Source organism: Amblyraja radiata, chromosome 5 (genome assembly GCF_010909765.2).
Source record: "Amblyraja radiata isolate CabotCenter1 chromosome 5, sAmbRad1.1.pri, whole genome shotgun sequence".
NCBI lineage: Eukaryota > Metazoa > Chordata > Chondrichthyes > Rajiformes > Rajidae > Amblyraja > Amblyraja radiata.
In genome coordinates, this window is record NC_045960.1 from 74354250 (window position 1) to 74376746 (window position 22497).

At 39.8% G+C, this 22497-nt stretch overlaps 1 protein-coding gene across 4 annotated transcripts in view; it reads right to left on the reverse strand.

Annotated features, from left to right (window-relative positions):
- Positions 1-14544: 14544 nt before the first annotated feature.
- The window catches only part of atad2b (ATPase family AAA domain containing 2B), a 139202-nt gene continuing 131249 nt past the window's right edge, over positions 14545-22497 (reverse strand). For all 4 annotated transcript variants that reach the window (XM_033021540.1, XM_033021541.1, XM_033021543.1 and 1 more), the window contains 2 exons: positions 22166-22294; positions 14545-16472 (listed from right to left, as the gene is read on the reverse strand). In XM_033021540.1, the coding sequence (XP_032877431.1) occupies positions 16431-16472; positions 22166-22294 (171 nt within the window). In that variant the 3' untranslated portion in view covers positions 14545-16430. The remainder of the gene's footprint in view (positions 16473-22165; positions 22295-22497) is intronic.

Sequence of the window (22497 nt, forward strand, 5' to 3'; positions counted from 1 at the left end):
ATTTATGAATCTTGAATTACACATTATTATACAAATTGTTGATATATATATATATATATATATATATGACAAATAGCAGTGGGCCCAGCATTCACCCCTGAGCCACATACCAACAGACCAAAAAACAAACTTTTACCATCACCCTCAATCTTCTACCATTAAGCCAATTCTGAATCCAGTTAGTTAGCTGATCCTGGATCCCATGCAATCTAACCTACCAGAGCAGCTTATCATATGGAACCATATCAAAAATCTTGCGGAAGTCCATATAGACCATGTCTTCAGTCCTGCCCACAAACGCCTTCCTGATTACTTCTTTAAAAACTCAAATCAAATTTGTGAGAAACAATCTCACATACACAAAACCGTCCTGACTATTCCCAATGAAACATATTATTTCCAAACGCAGGTATATCTTCTCTCAGAATCCTCATTGAGTAATTTGATCCAATAGTTTTACTATCAGAAATATTAGGCCTACTGATCTATAATTCTCGTGTTTCTCTTTGCAGTCCTTCTTAAAAAGAGGCACAACAGTTGCCACCATCTAGTCTTCCGGTACCCCACCCATGTCTAATGATGATTCATATATCTCAGTCAGGGCTCCAGTAATTTATTTTCCAGCTTCCCAATGTCCTTGGATATACCTGATCAGACCCAAGAGACTTACCTACCTTCACAACTTTTAGAATGTCCAACACCTCCTTGACTGTAATACAGACGGCCATTAAGACATTGGCATTAAGTTTCCCAAGTTCCTTGGTCTTCATGTCTTTCTCCGTGATAAAAACCGGAGATAAATATTCTTTGAGTAATTCGACCATTTCCTAAGGCTCCATGCATAGATGGCCACTTGGGTTCTGAGGGCCCCTATACTATCCCAACTTAGCCCATTTCCCTTAATATACTGTAAAATCTCTTTGGATTCTCCTTAATCTTATCTTCCAGAGCTATCTCATACCCCCTTTTTGCCCTCCTGATTTCCCTCTGAAGTTAGCTCCTCAACCCCCTAACTCCTCCAGGTTACACTGTGTCCCAGCTGCCTATATCTGAACCGTGCCAACTTCCTTTTTCCTGAACAAGCCTCCAGCTTGCCTGACCTTTAATTTTAACAGGAACAGTCATACCTTGAATCGCACCATCATTAAAAGCATCCCTCATTCTGGATGTCCCGTTGCCCACATACGACCTACTCCAATCAGCCTTTGCATGGTGTTGTCTAATACCATAAAAGTTGATCTTGCACCAATTTAGAACTTTAACTAGTGAACCAGCCCTGTCCTTATCCATAACCATTTTAAAGCTCATAGAACTGCAACCCAACATGCTCACCCACTGACATTTCAGTCACTTGTCCTGCCCAATTAATTTCCAAGGAGTAGCTCGCTCAAGCTTTTGCCCTCTCGTAGGACCCTTTACACATTGCCTGAGGAAACCTTCCTGAACACATATGACACATTCAACTCCATCTAAGCCCTTGACACTACATCAGTCCCAGTTTATATTAGGAAAGTTAACATTCCCCACCACAACAACCCTTTTAGCCTTGCAGCTGCCAGCAATCTCTTGGCATATGTGTTGCGCTAATTCCCATTGACTATTTGGGCCATACATTACAATCCCATCAAGGTGATCATCCCCTTTTTTTAATTTCTCAGCTCCACCCATATAACGTCACCGAAAGATCCCTTATTATGCCCCTGTCCCACTTGGGAAACCTGAACGGAAACCTCTGGAGACATTGCGCCTCACCCAAGGTTTCCATGCGGTTCTTACCTGCAACCTCCGGCAACCACCTTCAACTAGCATCACAACCGGCTTCGACTAAAAAATTACCGATATTTAAAACAGCAACCTATTTTTAGTCGCGGCCGGTTTTGAATTTTTTGAAATAATCGCCGGAACATAGAAGAAGCGGAAACCACTTTCGACCATTAGGGTGACTGACAAAAACCTCCGGGAACCGCACGGAAACCTTGGGTGGGGCGCAAAGTCTCCAGAGGTTTCCGTTCAGGTTTCCTAAGTGGGACAGGGGCATTAGCAGTTATCTCAGACTAATGACATGATGTTCTCCTTAACCAATAAAGCAAATCCCTCTCCTCTTGTATCCACACCTCTATCTTGCCTGTAGCACCAGTACATTCATCTGCCATTCCTCCCAAAGCTAGGTTTCTGCAATGGCTATAACGTTCCAGTCATATCTATCCACGCCTTGAGTTCTTCTGCCTTATTTGTCAGACCACATGCACTGAAATAAATGCAATTTAATCCTCCCATCTTTCCTTACACTCTGCCATACACCAGCCTGTCCTGTCTACTTAACCGATGTCTATATCGGCTTCCAACCTCTCACACTACTCATCATTACTGCATTAGATCGCATCCCCTTGCCAACCTAAACCCATGTGAGTGCCACTTGCAAACTTGCCCGCCACAATATCGGTCCCCCTCCTATTCTGGTGCAACCCGTTTCTCCTATACAGGTTACCTCAGCTCTAGAAGAGTTCCCAATCGTCCAAAAACATGAATTGCAGTAACATGCATCAACTCCTGGTCTGTGCATTCATCTGTCCTAGCTGCCTATTTCAGCACTAGGATTAATCCAGAGAACACTACCCTTGAGGATCTGCTTTTTAACCCTTTACCTAATGGGCCTGTCCCACTTAGGCAATTTTTCAGGCGATTGCCGGCAGCTGGAACAGCGACTGTCAGAGTGGAACACACACACATATCACTTCCTTCAGCAGCAGGCAGGGGACAGGGCAAGCGGGGGAAGCACTGTCTGAGTGAAATTCACACGGTGCAAAGCCAATGTGATACACACACACACACCGCGATGAACAGGAATGTTGGCACTGTAATTAAGGTGGTGAAAGCACAGTGTACGGGAAGGGTTATGTAAGTCCTTTATAAGAGGGGGAAGAGAGGTGAGAAGGAGTGGAGACAACTTTTAAGAAGCCAGAGATACACAGCTATGAAGCTCGGCGGACATTAACATTACCGGTCTGTTATCCTTGGTTCTGAAAACTACTGCTTACGTTTTTGTTTCCCAATGTGCCAATGGAATTCACCGGTTAGCACCGGCTAAACCTACTATAACTTTCGACCTCCTGGCAACCCACCTACAGCCGAGAATTCTCGCTACTCTCTATGGCGGCTTCATTCTGGTCACCGCTAATTTTTCAATATGTTGAAAAATTTGCTGCAACTATAATGAGGCCTCGACTAGTTACCAGAATACGGGAACTCCTCATGACCATGAAGGCGACTACCCGGCAACCACCCGCGAACATGTGGCGACTGCATAGTCTCTTGCAGTCGCCTAAAAGGTTGCCTAAGTGGGACAGGCCCATAACTCCCTATATTCACTCCACAAGACCACAACCCTTTCCTTATGTCAATGTGCACAACAACTTCAGGCTGCTCACCCTCACCATTGAGAATATTGCTTCAAGACATCTTGGACTCTGGCACCAGGGAGGCAACACACCATTAAGGAGTCCCATCTGCAGCCACATAATCTGTCTGTCCACCTTAATATTGAGTTCCCCACCACTATATCTCTGATTAACTTTACCCTTCCCTGCTGTGCTTCACAGCCAGGCCTGTTAATACAGACCTGACTGCAGCTCTCCTCTGAATGGTCACCCGCCCCTTCCAACAGAACGGTATATTGTTTACAAGGGGCAAGGTCAAAGGGGATTTTTGCATTCTGCGTAATATCTTTCTCTCTCTTGGTGGTTATCCATCTGCTTTCTAGCTATACCCTAGTTTATTTTTAGTTTAGTTAGATTTATTGACACGTGTATTGAGGTGCCTGAAAAGCTTTTTTGTTGCATGTTATCCAGTCAGTAAAAAGACTATGCATTATTACAATCCACAAAGTACAGATACAGGATAAAGGCCTATATCACACAAACTCGTGCCCATGACACTCTCATCCTCACAATCAATCCCAAAGTCATCCAGCCACAGCCGCAGTCACAGTTCTCACTCGGTCAGTGAGAAGCTGCAGCTGGATGCACCTCCTGCAATAGTCCTCAGGCACACTGAACGTTTCCCTGACTTCCCACACCATGTAGGAGCATATCAGAGGTCTAACTGCCATCCTAACTGCACTTGGACTAAAGAAAGTTACAGAAAAAGACCGTACCTTATCTTGCCATCACCCTCTGCTCAGACTCTTCGCTGAACCCTCGAGCCAAAGCCTCAACACTTTCCATCATGGCACTGCACCTCAACATAGACACTCCCGAAACAGCTGCTCTGCTTCTGCCTGCCTTCCAAGAGAAGATCTTCCTCGACCACTAGCGGCTGCTTTTTAAAACTCCCGCGATGTGTTTCAGCTGCTCGCTCACTGCAGAAACTAATGGCCCTGTCCCACTTGGGCGATTTTTCAGCGGACTGCCAGCGACTGTCAAGTTGCCGGCAGTCGCCTGAAAAACCGGCAACTGGAACGGCGACTGTCAGAGTGGAACACACCCAAACATCACTTCCTTCACCAGCCCATTATGCAGTCGGGGGACAGGGCAAGTGGTGGGAGCGCTGTCTAAAAAATTCACACGGTTCAAAGCCAAGGTGATACAGACACACACCGTGATGAACAGGAAGGTTGGCGCTGTAATTAAGATGGCTAGCACAGTGTATGGTAAGTCCTTTAAAAGAGGGGTGTCGGGAGAGGGGGGAGAAGGAGTGGAGAAAACTTTTAATAAGCCAGAGATACACGGCTGTGAAGCTCGGCGGACATTTAACATTACCGGTCGGTTACCCTTGGTTCTGAAAACTACTGCTTACCTTTTTTTCCCCCAATGAGCCAATGAAATTCACCGGTCAGCACCGGCTACAACCTATGAGAACCTTCGACCTCCTGGCAACCCACTAGGACCTCCTGGCGACCCACCTACGGCACGAGAATTCTCGCTACTCTCCATGGCGGCTTCATTCTAGTCGCTGCTAATTTTTCAACATGTTGAAAAATTTGCAGCGAGCATAATGAGGCCGCGACTAGTTCCCAGAATGCGGGAACTCCTCACGACCATGAAGGCGATTCCCCGGCAACTCCCCGTGAACATGTGGCGACCGCATAGTCTCCAGCAGTCGCCTAAAAGGTCACCTAAGTGGTACAGGCCCATAACCTGGTTTCACTCGTACAGCATTAGAATTTAACACATACGTTTGCAAACTGTATAAAACTTAAACATTTCTGGACTGATATTTTTGAAATAACTTCAGAAGTTATTAATACAAAACTGGACCCAGACACAAAATTAATAATACTTGGAATATCAGAACAAAGCTTAACACTCACAACAAACCAAAGAAATTTCCTCAACTACAGTATAATAACCGGAAAAAAATTAATATTAAAATTTTGGAAAGGCCCTACAACCCCCACAATTAAAATGTGGATTACGGAAATGTCGGAGACCCTATACTTAGAAAGAATTAGACTTGTCTTAATGGACAAACAAGATCTTTTCCATAAAATTTGGGCTCCATTCATTAACTATCTGAAGGGATAGATTGGCACAGCGCGAGGACCCAGCTGAAACTTGAACTCAGGAATAGATGAAAAGCTATACTTTATAACCTACGAACCTATCTCCATTGATGTATTACAGGTAACCCATTCCACCTCCCTTGTTTTTCTGTTGTATTTTTTTTTGCTTTCTTTTTTATTTGTAACTTTCTACCCTCTCTTTTTCCCTCTTTCTATAAAAAATAAAAACATTAGAAGCAGAAATAATTGATAATGGAAAATTTTAATAATGTATGACTGATGTATATGAAAAGTTTTTTTACTATAATATGTAACTACATTTTATAATATGTCTACTTCTAATAAATAAATTTAAAAAAATAAAAAATAATTTGAATGGACTGTATTTGTCAAATTAGACTACTTTAGTTCCCACTTCTATTCCTTTGCGCATTCCTTTGTGGATATGGGGCCTCCTACATTGCAATGATGCCGGACATAGGAACAGCACCTCATCTTCCATCTGGGTACACTGCAAACTTCCACACTTAATACCATACTCTCCAATTTTAGGTGACTTTCATTCAATCCATATTATCATTACTAAACAGTTGTCTCTCATCAATTTTGCTCGATTACTTTTCTATTAATACAGTCTAGCTTGGTATGCACATCCCACAGACTTGCTGTTAGCAACACATAAAGCAGCGTAACGTGCCACTAAAGGCTGCTTCAGTTCATTTGGTCTCACCACATCAGAGATATTACCTTTGTTTTATAGATCCCTCCGCCACCAACTCTCCTTACTGAAAATTAACATTTTCCCTCTTTTCCAGTTCTACTGGTCCTCAGCAAAAAACAATAACAATTTTTCTTTCCACAGATGCTGCCTGACCTGCTGACTGTTTCCAGCATTTCCCATTTTATTTTAAATGTTCACAAGTAAACATATCGCTATGTTAAAAGAAAATGCATCAATCATTCTCTCCATTTAAGAACATGGCTTTAATTGTCATGGAATTACAATTTGATAGAATTAATTTACTCATTATTAACTTGTTAATGGAGTAAAAAGATATTTACTGCCTGTAATAATAACATATGCATATGCAAGGCTATTTCTATAAGTCACTTGAAGTATTCTGATCCTGTGCCCAAGTGCTAACACAAAATGTGTAGCTTGACAGAAACATGCTTCGCTTTCCCTAATTAGCAATAGGCGGGTGTTCATAAGTTCTAGAAGAATTAGGCCATTTGCCCATCAAGTCTACTCCGCCATTCAATCATGGCTGATCTATCTTTCCCTCTCAACCCTATTCTCCTGCCATCATCCCATAACCCTTGACACCCTTAGTAATCAAGAATCAGTCAAGCTCTGCCTTAAAAAATATCCACTGACAGCCTCTACAGCTGTCTATGGCATTGAATTCTAGATTCATCACCTCAGATTCACCACCCTCTAACTAAATAAATTCCATATCATCTCCTTTCTAAAGGTATGTCCTTTTATTTTGAGGCTATGGTCTCTGCTAGACTCTCGCACTGGTGGAAACATCCTCTCCACATTCACTCTATCCAGGTTTTTCACTATTCGGTGAGTTTCAATAAAGTCTCCCCTCATCCTTCCAAACTGCAGCGAGTACAGGTCCAGTGCCTTCAAACACTCATCATATGTTAACCCAATCAGGCCTGATATCATTCTCGTAAACCTCCTTTGGACTATCTCCAAACCCAGCACATCCTTCCTTAGACATGGGGCCCAAAACTGCTCACAATACTCCAAATGCAGTCTGACATCTGCCTTATAAAGCCTCAGCATTACATCCCTGATTTTGTAATCTAGCTCTCGTTCTGATATATAAGATATTATCATAAAGGTGAACGCTTATTGCATAGAACACGAGCAAATAAAAACAACGTCCTTTGATTCAGTTATTCTTCAAATGGAGCTGTTCCAAGCGCAGTGAAGATTTCCTCTCAGTTGTGCATGCTCCCATCATGGAGATGTGGTGCGAGAAACATTACCTACTCTTTACCTCCTGCAAAAATGTACATAGTCTCGATCCTGAATCAGAATTATTGTTGGTGCTGGAAACCTGAAAGAAAACAGAAAATCCTGGAAAAGCTCAGCAAGCCAGGCAGCATCTGCCGAAAGTGAAATAAAAGTTTACAATTCAGATCAAAAACACATCCACATTTCAGAAGCTCCTTGACTCCGTGGCGAGTTCTGCCTAACCACACATTAGGGACTGGAGATTTGACGAGCCCAAAACCTTATAAGCCTATCTTCAGATTTATTCAGGTGGTTTACATTCATAATTTGTTTCCTTCAAAGTATATACATTTCTACACTACTTCAAAATCCAATCTTACAAAAGTTCTCAACTAATCCGTTGCCTCACGATGGTAGTAAATTCACCTGAATCTATCTTCTGCTGTCAATTTGTTCAGGCTCATAAGATCACCTCCAATTCCTTTTCTCTCAGCAACACCTTCACAATCTCACATTCTATTCAGTCTCTCCGATCCTTTCTGGATTATCTCCAACCAAACAAACATAAACAGACATATCTGGGATCATTATTGAGCCTCTCTCTCCCTGCCTTAGCTTAGGCAGGGAGAAAAAAAAAGATAATAATCACTTTAAACTTTGTGACCAGGCACCTTATATGGACGATTCAGTACTTTCTCACTTAGTTCAGCTACCTCAGTAGATTTCTTTTCGTTATCCAATAACTCATTAAACTACAAAAGTTAAAAGTCACGTCTTTGCTCGTCCTACACTCCTGTCTATTACCTGTCTCCCTGATTTTAGCCTTGGACCCCGCCACCCCAACTCCAGACCTGGATAGTGGAAGCTCTGGATAGACTGGATTAGTGGGAGAGTCTTGGACCAGAGTCTCAGAATAAAAGGACATACCTTTTGGAAGATGAGGAGGAATTTCTTTAGTCAGAGGGTGGTGAATCGATGGAATTCATTGCACAAAAGGCTGTGGAGGCAGTGAATGGAATGCAGAGATTGATAGATTCCTGATTAGAACAGGTGTCAGGGGTTATGGGGAGAAGGCAGGAGAATGAAATTGAGAGGGAAAGATACATCAACCCATGATTGAATGGCAGAGTACACTTGATGAGCCGAATGCCTAATTCTGCTCATATACTGTAACTTATCAACTGGATCTCAACCAACAGCAGCCTACCCCGACTGTAGGCTTCAACTTTCATGCATTTCTTACATCTTTTTGCCACTTCATTCCGAGCTCCTGTTGACCAATAATCCTTTGTTATTTTATTACCACTTAATCCAAAGACTGAACTTCCCCAGAAAAGATCCTTTTCTTCAGTCACAATATCAGATCATTTTAAGAGTGCCAGGGGTCATGGAGAGGAGGCAGGACAGTGGAGTTAGCAGAGATAGATCAACCGTGATTGAATGGTTGAGTAGGCTTGATGGGCCGAATGGCCTAATTAAAGTCATAAGGAATAGGAGTAGAATTAGGCCATTCAGCCCACCAAGTCTACTCCGCCATTCAATCATGGTTGATCTATCTCTCCCACTTAACCCCATTCTCCTGCTTTCTCGACATAACCTCTGACACCTGTACTAATCAAGAATCTATCTATCTCTGGCTGAAAGATATCCACTGACTTAATTCTGCTCCTATCACTTATGAACTGTTATTATGACCCTTTAAAAAACCCTCTAGACTCCGTCTTTGCAACCATTTCTCCAACTTCCATCTCCATTCAAAATTCTTGAACTTGCTGCTTTGTTTTCCAATTGCATGACTTTCTTTCTCCAATTTTTAGCATGACACTAAAACAGCCTCAAAACACAAATTAAATCATGTGACTTCAACAAACATTCATAACCAAATGCCCTCCCTGCCTCTATAACCTAATCCATCCTTACAAATGTACTTTTAAATACAAATAGAAAATGGTGGAATCACTCAGCAGGTCACACAGCATCTGTGTAGAGAAGCAGTTAATATTTTTGGCGAAGGACTTCAATGGAACTGGAAAAGAAGGAAAATGTACCAGCCCAATTGAATGAGATTGTGTATCCCTCCCATGCCATTAATGTTTGCATCTTCAGACATCTTGGATTCAGGTTCCAGAATTATCTTCCAAAATTCACCACCTCCCACTTTAAGACTCTCCTTAGTTTTTCTTCACATGTAACATCATTTCTCTGGTTAAACATAACATTGAATATTCAGATTATGGGATGTGCTTTGGAATTCATTTATCTATGTTAAAGGCATAATGCCTCATATATAAAGGATCTTGTACATTAAAAAAATGGACATACCCAAAACTTTAATTTGTTTTTTTTATTCAATAGAATTCAAATAATCCTGACACCACCATGAATATGGACTGAATTGAAGGAAATGACAATCCCAAGGATTGGGCTGTGTTCACCATTCTTTGAGCAGAGCAATTGCCATACCAGGCTGTCAAGCATCCCATCAGAATATCTTCTGTAGCTCATGTGTAAAATGTTTGAGTATCCTCCAATAGGCTATAATCTTATCAGACACCTATAGTAGTAAATATTTTCTTGATCTTCACCTCAGAGAAGGGGCTAGATTAGGTGGCTGTTATGTGGATGCCTAAGAACTTAAAACCATCAACCGTCTGTTCAGCAACTCTGTCGATGACGGCGGGGGGGGGGGGGGGGGGGGGGGGCAGAGTTGTGTTTCTATCCCCTCCCCTCCCATGCTTCCAAGATCAACAACCAATGATTTAATCTTGCTGATATTAAGGACTAGTTTTTTGTCCTGCACCATGACAGAAGGTTCTCAATTTATTGTTCTTCATCATTGTAGATCTGGCTGTAGAAGTGGCATCATCAGCGAACTTAAAGATTGACGATATTGTACTTGGCCACGCTGTCATTGGTGTGCAGGGAGTAGGACAAGGGACATAGCATACAACCCTCGAGGGACACCAATGTTGAGGGTCAAAATTCAGGAAATGCTCTGGCCAATTTTAACTAAGGTTTAGGGATGAGATTCCATATTATAATGTTGTAGACTGAATTGTAGTCAATAAATAGCATCCACATATACTGTCAGCGTGATCCAGGGCTGAATGTAGTGCAAATGAGAAGGTATTTTACTGTATGCAAATAACAGGAGGAGTCTCGATTGTCTTGAAGACTGGCACAAATGTAGGCATTTACAATTCTTTCAAAGCACATTATTATGGTCGTTGGAAGTGGCACTGGGCAGTAGCCATCGAGACCGGTTATTTTATTTTTCTAAGGAGACTGGAACGATGGCGGACTGAAAAGACGGGGACAGAAGGCAGTTGATGTGAGAGATTGAAGTTGTCAACGAAGATTGTGGCCAGTTGATCGCTACATGATTACTCTATCGTCTGGAATTCCTTTTACGTTTAGAATAGATCCTGGTGCTAAACTACCTATTTAACAGTTAACTTATGTAAAGAGCACATGACAAAGATAAGCAGATGGTGTATTAACATGGACATATAAAGTACAAAACAATTAGGTAAATTCCAGCAGCAGAGTACAATTTGTTTTTTATAAAATTGAACAGATGAATGATTGTGCAATTCTGATTCTCTTTTGGTGTCAGAAAATCTGAGACCTTTCCCTGCTCACTATTTAATTTCCATCACCTTCAACGTAATCAACATTTTGGCCATCTTCAAAGTGATCCACCACGATTAACATCTTCCCGTGCCCACCTCTTTAATTGTTAATTATAAATTTATAGAATGACATCATACACTATATATATCTGAATACGTTCATGCAAATTTAGAATAAAACCTGTGGATACGCACCAAATACAGCAGTTAGGTTTGTGTAAGCACACTTTGCTTCCATCTTCCAGCCAGATCTATATCAGCACTATGCAGCAAATTCACAATGAGCAAACGCAGGAATTTGATATATATTGACACTATAAGCAATTTAAATAATGTGCTAATCTACCATTAGAATGAAAGCCCAGTTGCACTTAGAATTGAATCTATTCTAAACAGTCAATGTTTTTTTCCAATACAAATAAAAACACGTTTCATAAGGTCCAACATTATCTGATGTGATGTCAGTTCCACAATGAAGATCAATATTATAATTTGAAATAGTTTATTTTAACTAACAGCATGTCACCAAATATTCTGGTTTCATGGAATTGTCGAGCAAAAGAACAAGCTGTTGGTGAAGCACAGTGGGTCAGGTATCATTTATGGAGGCAAACGGATAGTCCATGTTTTATGGTCAAGGATAGTCCCGAAAGTGACACGTGCTCAGTTTGAATACAGTAAAACTTAAGTAATTGTTGATTGTTCAGAAATCCAAATGATATTTTGCTCACTGGTTGCGGATTCCTCGGCTTTCTTGAAACTCACTGGCGCCCGGTTCCTGTGTTCACTTGAAACTCTCTGTGTTGTTTCCTGTACTCCCTTGAAACATACCAAGTTTACTGGAAATTTTACTGGATAACTATGTAACATCTTAACAAACAATGTATCTGAAGTTTGTTGAAATATTATTAGGAATAATATCCAATTGTCCAGAAGAAATTAGGATGCTAAGAATATCTACAATTTTATTGAAAGGCAGACAAACAAGGTATATTCTTTCTCTTACTCCATATATTCTTAAACCTCAGGGAAATCAAGAATTATCTTTACTGCCTACCCAGTTGTTCAGAATAGCCATGAGCATACCAAAATTGGTGATTTCACAAAGCAGTGAAGCATTGTTGCATCCATCATTTGGGGTTTACATTTACCTAAACTTTATACACTAGAAACATAGAAAATAGGTGCAGGAGTAGGCCATTCGGCCCATCGAGCCCGCACCGCCATTCAATATGATCATGGCTGATCATCCAACTCAGTATCCTGTACCTTTCTTCTCTCCATACCCCCTGATCCCTTTAGCCACATCTAACTCCCTCTTAAATATAGCCAATGAACGGGCCTCAACTACCTTCTGTGGCAGAGAATTCCAGAGATTCACCACTCTCTGTGTGGAAAATGTTTTCCTCATCTCGGTCCTAAAAGATTTCCCCTTTATCCTTAAACTGTGACCCCTTGTTCTGGACTTCCCCAACATCGGGAACAATCTTCCTGCATCTAGCCTGTCCAACCCCTTAAGAATTTTGTAAGTTTCTATAAGATCCCCTCTCAATCTCCTAAATCCTAGAGAGTATAAGCCAAGTCTATCCAGTCTTTCTTCATAAGACAGTCCTGACATTCCAGAAATCAGTCTGGTGAACCTTCTCTGCACTCCCTCTATGGCAATAATGTCCTTTCCTCAGATTAGGAGACCAAACTGTACACAATACTCCAGGTGTGGTCTCACCAAGGTCCTGTACAACTGCAGTAGAACCTCCCTGGTCCTATACTCAAATCCTTTTGCTATGAATGCTAACATACCATTGGCTGTCTTCACTGCCTGCTGCACCTGCATGCCTACTTTCAATGACTGGTGTACCATGACACCCAGGTCTCGTTGCATCTTCCCTTTTCCTAATCGGCCACCATTCAGATAATAGTCTACTTTCCTGTTCTAGCCACCAAAGTGGATAACCTCACATTTATCCACATTATACTGCATCTGCCATGCATTTGCCCACTCACCCAACCTATCCAAGTCACCTAGCAGCCTCCTATCATCCTCCTCACAGCTAACACTGCCCCCCAGCTTCGTGTCATCCGCAAACTTGGAGATGTTGCATTCAATTCCCTCGTCCAAATCATTAATATATATTGTAAATAGCTGGGGTTCGCAGCACTGAGCCTTGCGGTACCCCACTAGTCACTGCCTGCCATTCTGAAAAGGACTCGTTTACTCCTTGCTTCCTGTCTGCCAGCCAGTTCTCTATCCACATCAACACTGAACCCCCAATACCGTGTGCTTTAAGTTTGTATACTAATCTCTTATGTGGGACCTTGTCGAAAGCCTTCTGAAAGTCCAGATATAACACATCCACTCTACTAGTTACATCCTCGAAAAATTCTATAAGATTCGTCAGACATGATTTACCTTTCATAAATCCATGCTGACTTTGTCCAATGATTTCACCACTTTCCAAATGTGCTGCTATCCCATCTTTAATAACTGATTCTAGCATTTTCCCCACTACCGATGTTAGACTAACTGGTCTGTAATTCCCCGTTTTCTCTCTCCCTCCCTTTTTAACAAGTGGGGTTTCATTAGCTACCCACCAATCCTCAGGAACTACTCCAGAATCTAAAGAGTTTTGAAAAATTATCACTAATGCATCCACTATTTCTGGGGCTACTTCCTTAAGCACTCTGGGATTCAGCCTATTTGGCCCTGAGGATCTATCGGCCCCTAATCCATTCAAATTACCTAGCACCACTTCCCGACTAACCTGGATTTCACTCAGTTCCTCCATCTCATTTGACCCCCGGTCCCCTGCTATTTCCGGCATATTATTTATGTCTTCGTTAGTGAAGACAGAACCAAAGTAGTTATTCAATTGGTCTGCCATGTCCAAGTTCCCCATGATCAATTCATCTGTTTCTGACTGCAAGGGACCTACATTTGTTTTAACTAATCTTTTTCTTTTCACATATCTATAAAAACTTTTGCAGTCAGTTTTTATGTTCCCTGCCAGTTTTCTTTCATAATCTATTATCCCTTTCCTAATTAAGCCCTTTGTCCTCCTCTGTTGGACTCTGAATTTCTCCCAGTCCTCTGGTAGGCTGCTTTTTCTGGCTAATTTGTATGCTTCATCTTAGGTGAAAGGTATTTGCAAATCTATAGAAGACCACAAAATCTGTGCAATTTTTTTTAGAAAGGTCAGGAACCACAGTCTTATTCTTTCAGATAAGAAAAACATAATTCTGCTGACTGATCCTGCAACATATTCGAAATTCTGTGATTTGACAGCATAGATACACAATTCAATAACTCTATGACTGGTGAAAAGCAATCTTGCTCAAGATTTGCTCAATAAATGTCAAGATTCATTGAAAAAGCTGATATGATGTCATTTTAGGATTATAAAGTTCTTCTATGTTATTTGATTCAAATAAAGACAACACTGTTCTTGCTTCTCATCTTTATTCAAGTATTTCACAGCAGTTGGCTTACAAATTACAGTAAAAGTGTTCCAAATTCCAAAAGTTCAAAATCAAAACATTTAAATAACTTATTATCATACTAATATGAAATGGAAAGTCATTTTAACACAATGCTCAATAACTATAGAATTCAATATATAGCATAGTTAATGTTGCAAAGCTAAGCATTTCAAACAAAAATAGACACACCTTTATAGGAAACCAAAACAAGACACCAAAGACTAAGAAAATAAATGTACAAATACAACTGCCAATGCTGCTTTTCAAAGGAATTCAAGCTTATATTATGATGAATCCCATGTTCATCTACATGACCTGGCATTCTCATATTCAGTGGAGATGGGATTATGAAACATGAAATAAAGCAAACGTGAATGACGAAAAATATATTCTAATGAAAGGAATCAAAATAAAAAACAATGCCAAAGGGGAATGGGGAGATCGAAAAAAGTTAATAAATTTGGTAACTTATAAAAACATTTCTGGATTTTATTAAAAGCTACCAATGCTGCTACTGGCACAGGACGTTAAATTGCAAATGGAATAGTGAACAAACGCATTCATTTCAAAAACAGTAAGGACGCAGCAGTTCCTGAGACCTATTCAACCCTTTTTATCAGAAACTTGCTACAAAATTTAGCTATGTTTCTCAACAAATATACAGTTCGTAATAATTTCCCAAATCTGCTCCATAAAAAATTGCTGCAAGTTTAATGTAATTTAGATTGTAAAATACCTTCTTGCGATTATACTTTTTCAATAAATAGGAAAGGAAAACATCACTGTGAAAACATATGTTAATGAAATTTATGCAAGCTCCTATGTCTTATTAAATTTCTACAAACTTTTATTTCTCTACATTTTAAATAGATAGTCCCAAGCAGTAATTTTATTGAAAGTTATTCAAGTTGGGAGTCGAAGGCTCAGATGGGAATTTTGAAGAGCACTTTGGATTACTGCAGTTTCTTGAAGCAAAAATTTGCAAATTGAGTGAGGATTGCAAAATATCTTATAATCAAGTACCTTAGCTTTAGAAAGTAAACTGTAGCACACACACACTTATTACAGTATTCAGTAAACACTGATGGTAACTGGTAAACTGTGTGACTGAAAAAGCTGAGGTAGCTCAACAATATAGCTGCAGTAGTCCAAGATTACTGTTTGTTTGTAAAAATTATCATGTTTTGCATATTTTATTAAATGCACCTTAAATTTTGAAGAGGCTGTAGTGGATGTGGGTTTTTGTAACTCTGGACCTGCAATTGTGTGTAAAATTCTGTCACATTCTGTGATAGGAAAGAAAAGGAAACAAAATGCCAACTTCAATTCAGGAATAAAGACAACACTATTACAGCGGTCAGTGGCTTTAAAATTATGAAAATTGCATCCAGTTACTCCAGCTATTTATCATGACGCAAGCTTAAGGGCTTAATCCACCACAAAATGAATATCCAAAATTCCAAAATCCATCAATAAAAAAGCAAACCTTAAGCTAAATGTTGTCAAAAAATCAATACAATATTTGAATCACTCCATCCAGTTTCTTAAATTAAGAAGTTCTGTTTCATTGCATTCACTGATGGCAAATTAATGTTGTGAGAAAGATAATATGAACCACTTTTATATTTTATAGCACCAGACTGTGCAACAGTGATGGCAAGTGGTTTTACTCTGTAATCTTAATGAAGTCCAGTTTGGTTCTGTAGGCTAGTCTGTTCCAGGTACCTGAGACAATAGCACCAATTCACAAAAAAAAGATTAAGACCAAGGCTCTGAATGTTGCTGAATGGCTCAGAAGACTGCTTCCTTGAAAGCAGTTTATGTGATGAACCTGTTCCTCTTCAAAGGTTCACAGGAATGTATGAAAGGTCTTTAATAGATTCTCCATTTCCTAAATCAATCAAAAACAAATTATCAGTACACAATTTTTGAACTCCACAACAGCTATGCCAGGACACTGCTTGATCAGGCAAAGAAACCTGCAGTAAAGAGGCAAAGAAACCTGCAGTAAAGTAAATAGTGAAGTCAGTCACAAATTACAAAGGAAACAATCATTCTTTCCAATATAGAAAAACTTTATTTGTTAATAAAGACTATGATAGAGATTCATTTTTAAAATACATTAAAGTATCAACCACTTTCTTTTTCTCATACCAAAATTCACATGGAATTATTGCACTTTAAATTGCACTTCCCCTGTATTTCTACAATTATTAAATCTCATTGGTTAAAGTGATACCCTGCAGGTTTCTTTATTCACTCGCTGAAGCCCCGTTTCCATTGGTGCATCATCATCAGCAAGGACTCTCTGCAACTTATTGCACAAATAACATTTGGACTAACAGATGTAGAAGCAATAAAACCAGAAAATGCTGGAAATATTCAGCATGTCGGGCAGGATTTTGTGCAGAGATTAAGAGCATTTCAACAAAATAGCCTATTTGAAAAATAAGTCAGGTACTCTCCAAAGACATGGCCTGAACTGCTATGTATTTTCAATGTTTTCCATTTCAGATTTCCAGCAGTCAGCACAGAAGTGAATCTAAAATTCCATTAGAAGCCCTGCTGCACCATCTGAAGCTCACAATGTCGGATGTTTGACCTCATCCTCACAGTACATTAAAGTCTACACCATGTACATGAAGATGGGGCTCGTTGTGTGACATATTTTCCCTGAGGAATTGGCAAAGTGGAAAATACCTTTCATCCAAAAAATAAAATTAACCCTAGAATTTGTAAAAACTTGATTTCTGGAACCAGCAAAAGTCTTTTTATGTGTGAAGGCTTTATCTTGTCACGATACTAACAATGATTTTTCTTGCTCATGTTTTTAAATTCCTTGCCAAAGCTATTGGGGCCAAGTACTAGCAGGCTTTTCACAGAGATTTGTTCAGGTCCATACAGCAACAATTAGATCCAGAGCCACTGAGTTGTAGAATTGGCTAAACAAAGGGAAACTACAATAAATTTGGTAATTATATGGTGCTGAGAGAATCAACATTTGGAAATAGAACCTGATCTGACAATTGAACAAGGTTCTTCTCCATTTTCTGGGAAACAGTTATTAATACTAACTTTTCAAGCAGTATACAAATTGCACAAACCAGAAACATTCCCCTTTTTGTGTGTGAACTGAATCAGAGGTGCAGTTCAACTTTATACTGCAAGGAAACAAGCATATAGGCAATATTTTAAACACAATATCTTTGAAAAAAGTTTGTCTGGGTTGCAAGATACATAACTCTATCTAATAGCAATGCAAATGCTTTCATATATTACTCTAAAAATGCAAGAGGAGAAAAGATATAAAACTTACATATCCTGTACAAGCCAATGAATACCATTGAACTAACTGAGTCAGATTGCTGGTGGCACTACATAGGATTAAAATATTCATTGGAAGGGTGGGAGATATCAGCATTTATGATATTTTATAGGAAAAATACAAAACTTCTGTGTGAAAATTCTATGAAATGTTTTGTTTAAAAACTTGATTACCTACCATCTTTAATTAAGTCAGCTGAGTCCCTGGCATGTGTGAAAACCCACGTTTAAGAAGTGCTATAAAAAAATCTGAATTAGATGATCTATATTCCCAAGACCAATAATCAGGAGGCTCATCCTGGAGCTTAAAGAGGGGCAAAATAAGCTGCTGTTATGCTTTTTCATGTAAGAATCCAGTATCTGTTAGAAACATAGAAATTAGGTGCAGGAGTAGGCCATTCGGCCCTTCGAGCCTGCACCGTCATTCAATATGATCATGGCTGATCATCCAACTCAGTACACCGTACCTGCCTTCTCTCCATACCCTCTGATCCCCTTAGCCACAAGGGCCACATCTAACTCCCTCTTAAATATAGCCAATGAACTGGCCTCAACTACCCTCTGTAGCAGAGAGTTCCAGAGATTCACCACTCTCTGTGTGAAAAAAGTTTTTCTCATCTCGGTTTTAAAGGATTTCCCCCTTATCCTTAAGCTGTGACCCCTTGTCCTGGACTTCCCCAACATCGGGAACAATCTTCCTGCATCTAGCCTGTCAAACCCCCTAAGAATTTTGTAAGTTTCTATAAGATCCCCTCTCAATCTCCTAAATCCTAGAGAGTATAAGCCAAGTCTATCCAGTCTTTCTTCATAAGACAGTCCTGACATTCCAGAAATCAGTCTGGTGAACCTTCTCTGCACTCCCTCTATGGCAATAATGTCCTTCCTCAGATTTGGAGACCAAAACTGTACGCAATACTCCAGGTGTGGTCTCACCAAGACCCTGTACAACTGCAGTAGAACCTCCCTGCTCCTATACTCAAATCCTTTTGCTATGAAAGCTAACATACCATTTGCTTTCTTCACTGCCTGCTGCACCTGCATGCCTACTTTCAATGACTGGTGTACCATGACACCCAGGTCTCGATGCATCTCCCCTTTTCCTAATCGGCCACCATTTAGATAATAGTCTGCTTTCCTGTTTTTGCCACCAAAATGGATAACCTCACATTTATCCACATTATACTGCATCTGCCAAACATTTGCCCACTCACCCAGCCTATCCAAGTCACATTGCAGTCTCCTAGCATCCTCCTCACAGCTAACACTGCCCCCCAACTTAGTGTCATCCGCAAACTTGGAGATATTGCCTTCAATTCCCTCATCCAGATCGTTAATATATATTGTAAATAGCTGGGGTCCCAGCACTGAGCCTTGCGGTACCCCACTAGTCACTGCCCGCCATTGTGAAAAGGACCCGTTTACTCCTACTCTTTGCTTCCTGTTTGCCAGCCAGTTCTCTATCCACATCAATACTGAACCCCCAATGCCATGTGCTTTAAGTTTGTATACTAATCTCTTATGTGGGACCTTGTCGAAAGCCTTCTGGAAGTCTAGATACACCACATCCACTGGTTTTCCCCTATCCACGCTACTAGTTACATCCTCGAAAAATTCTATAAGATTCGTCAGACATGATTTACCTTTCGTAAATCCATGCTGACTTTGTCCAATAATTTCACCACTTTCCAAATGTGCTGCTATCCCATCTTTAATAACTGACTCTAGCAGTTTCCCCACTACCGATGTTAGACTAACTGGTCTGTAATTCCCCGTTTTCTCTCTCCCTCCCTTCTTAGAAAGTGGGGTTACGTTTGCTACCCGCCAATCCTCAGGAACTACTCCAGAATTGAAAGAGTTTTGAAAGATTATTACTAATGCATCCACTATTTCTGGAGCATTAAGTACTCTGGGATGCAGCCTATCTGGCCCTGGGGATTTATCGGCCTTTAATCCATTCAATTTACCCAACACCACTTCCCGACTAACCTGGATTTCACTCAATTCCTCCAACTCCTTTGACCCGCGGTCCCCTGCTATTTCCGGCAGATTATTTATGTCTTCCTTAGTGAAGACGGAACCAAAGTAGTTATTCAATTGGTCCGCCATATCCTTGTTCCCCATGATCAACTCACCCGTTTCTGACTGCAAGGGACCTACATTTGTTTTAACTAATCTCTTTCTTTTCACATATCTATAAAAACTTTTGCAGTCAGTTTTTATGTTCCCTGCCAGTTTTCTTTCATAATCTATTTTTCCTTTCCTAATTAAGCCCTTTGTCCTCCTCTGCTGGTCTCTGAATTTCTCCCAGCCCTCTGGTATGCTGCTTTTTCTGGCTAATTTGTACGCATCATCCTTCGCTTTGATACTATCCCTGATTTCCCTTGTTATCCACGGATGCACTACCTTCCCTGATTTATTCTTTTGCCAAACTGGGATGAACAATTTTTGTAGTTCATCCATGCAGTCTTTAAATGTCTTCCATTGCATATCCACCGTCAACCCTTTTAGAATTAATTGCCAGTCAATCTTGGCCAATTCACGTCTCATACCGTCAAAGTTACCTTTCTTTAAGTTCAGAACCATTGTTTCTGAATTAACAATGTCACTCTCCATCCTAATGAAGAATTCAACCATATTATGGTCACTCTTGCCCAAGGGGGCACGTACAACAAGACTGCTAACTAACCCTTCCTCATTACTCAATACCCAGTCTAAAATAGCCTGCTCTCTCGTTGGTTCCTCTACATGTTGATTTAGATAACTATCCCGCATACATTCCAAGAAATCCTCTTCCTCAGCACCCCTGCCAATTTGATTCACCCAATCTATATGTAGATTGAAGTCACCCATTATAACTGTTTTGCCTTTGTCGCACGCATTTCTAATTTCCTGTTTGATACCATCTCCAACTTCACTACTACTGTTAGGTGGCCTGTATACAACACCCACCAGCGTTTTCTGTTAATCTCTGGATTCTATACACAAAAACAAACTGCTTTGATAACTAAGTCTTTGTTATGAACTAATCAAACAATCAAATGTCAAACAGCCTGTACATCTCACAACTCTATTATATTCCTACTGTTACGCAAAACAACATGATCAAGATGACCACCGACTTCTGTTATAAATATATCTGTCTGGAATGTATCTATCTGTGTGTGAATCTTAAGTGAACCTGATTAATGCATGGAGGGTCAAAATGTCAGAATATGTAAAAATGTTAGCACGAGCGCATAGCATTTTGATGAAGGTAGAAAAACAAATACGGAAAAGACACACATGCATACACTTTTAATAAGTAGATAGATAGTTATCCAACCCAATACTCTTGAATGTTTACTTTCCTTAACCAGCTAAATTATTCTAAACATTGTTTACCTCTACATGACAATATTAATGACCATTATAAAAATGGGAGTATTAACAGAATATTAATAAATTTAATTATCACATGCAAAGTAATCAACCAAGTCTTTAAGAAATTGTAATAGATATTTCCTGATAGGCAATGGAACAATTTTTGGTATTCCAAATTTTTCCATTAAAGTTATGGTATTTATTTTTCGGAGATGTTATTAACATTGCACATAATGGCTGACAGGCCATCTTCAAATAGTACATTACAACATAATGACAATAATATTATTTTATGAGTCACTGAATTGAATTGTATTCATAAGTGTGCCCAGAAACACAACCAGAAAAGAAAATTGATCTCATAAACTTGATACTTTTGAAATGCAATGGCCATCTTCCCTCTAATGAACTGCCTGAACAATTAATTACCCTAAATTATTCCCAATTAAAACCCAAGAGAAAAATAACAGTTCAACTAAACACGCAAACAAGTATATGAAATTAAAGTATCAAAGTTTAGACAGTTAGAGACATTTTTTACATTTAAGAAAATATTATTTAATATAAATAATATGAAAGTATAAATCTTTAGTATAATGGAGATTTTTATGTCAACATGTAATTAGGTTTATTAGGTTTGAAAAATAAAGAAACATTAGGTAATTATTAATCTTAAAATATATTAAAACACTGGATATTGGAAACACTATGCATGCCAGGCAGCATTTGTGAAATGATGTTGAATCGTCGAGAAAACACGTGCTTTTTTCAGATGCTGCCTCAGCAGCTGAATAAAACCAGCATTGTGTTTCTAACAAGATAAAATATTTTACTGTTGTCTTAAATGTGAATTATTTCCCACTGAGTAAACATGAGATTGAGTTTTAAGTCAAAGCTTACCTCAATTAAATGAGTTTTGTCATACTCCTTGCGATGATGATAGATGCATTGACTAAGCAAAGAATAAAGCTTTTCAAGTTGATCAACCATGAAGTTATTGCTAATCTTAGTGGCCAACTGGAGAATATGCTGCAAAAGATGGAAATTATTTTAGTTTTGTTTAGAGATACAGCACTAGCCCCGAGTCCACGCCAACCATCGATCACCCGTTCGCACTAGTTCTATGTTATCCCACTTGCGCATCCACTCCCTGCATACGAGGTGCAATATAGAGGTCAATTCATCTTCAAACCCACAGGTCTTTGGGATGTGGGAGGAAACCAGAGCATCCG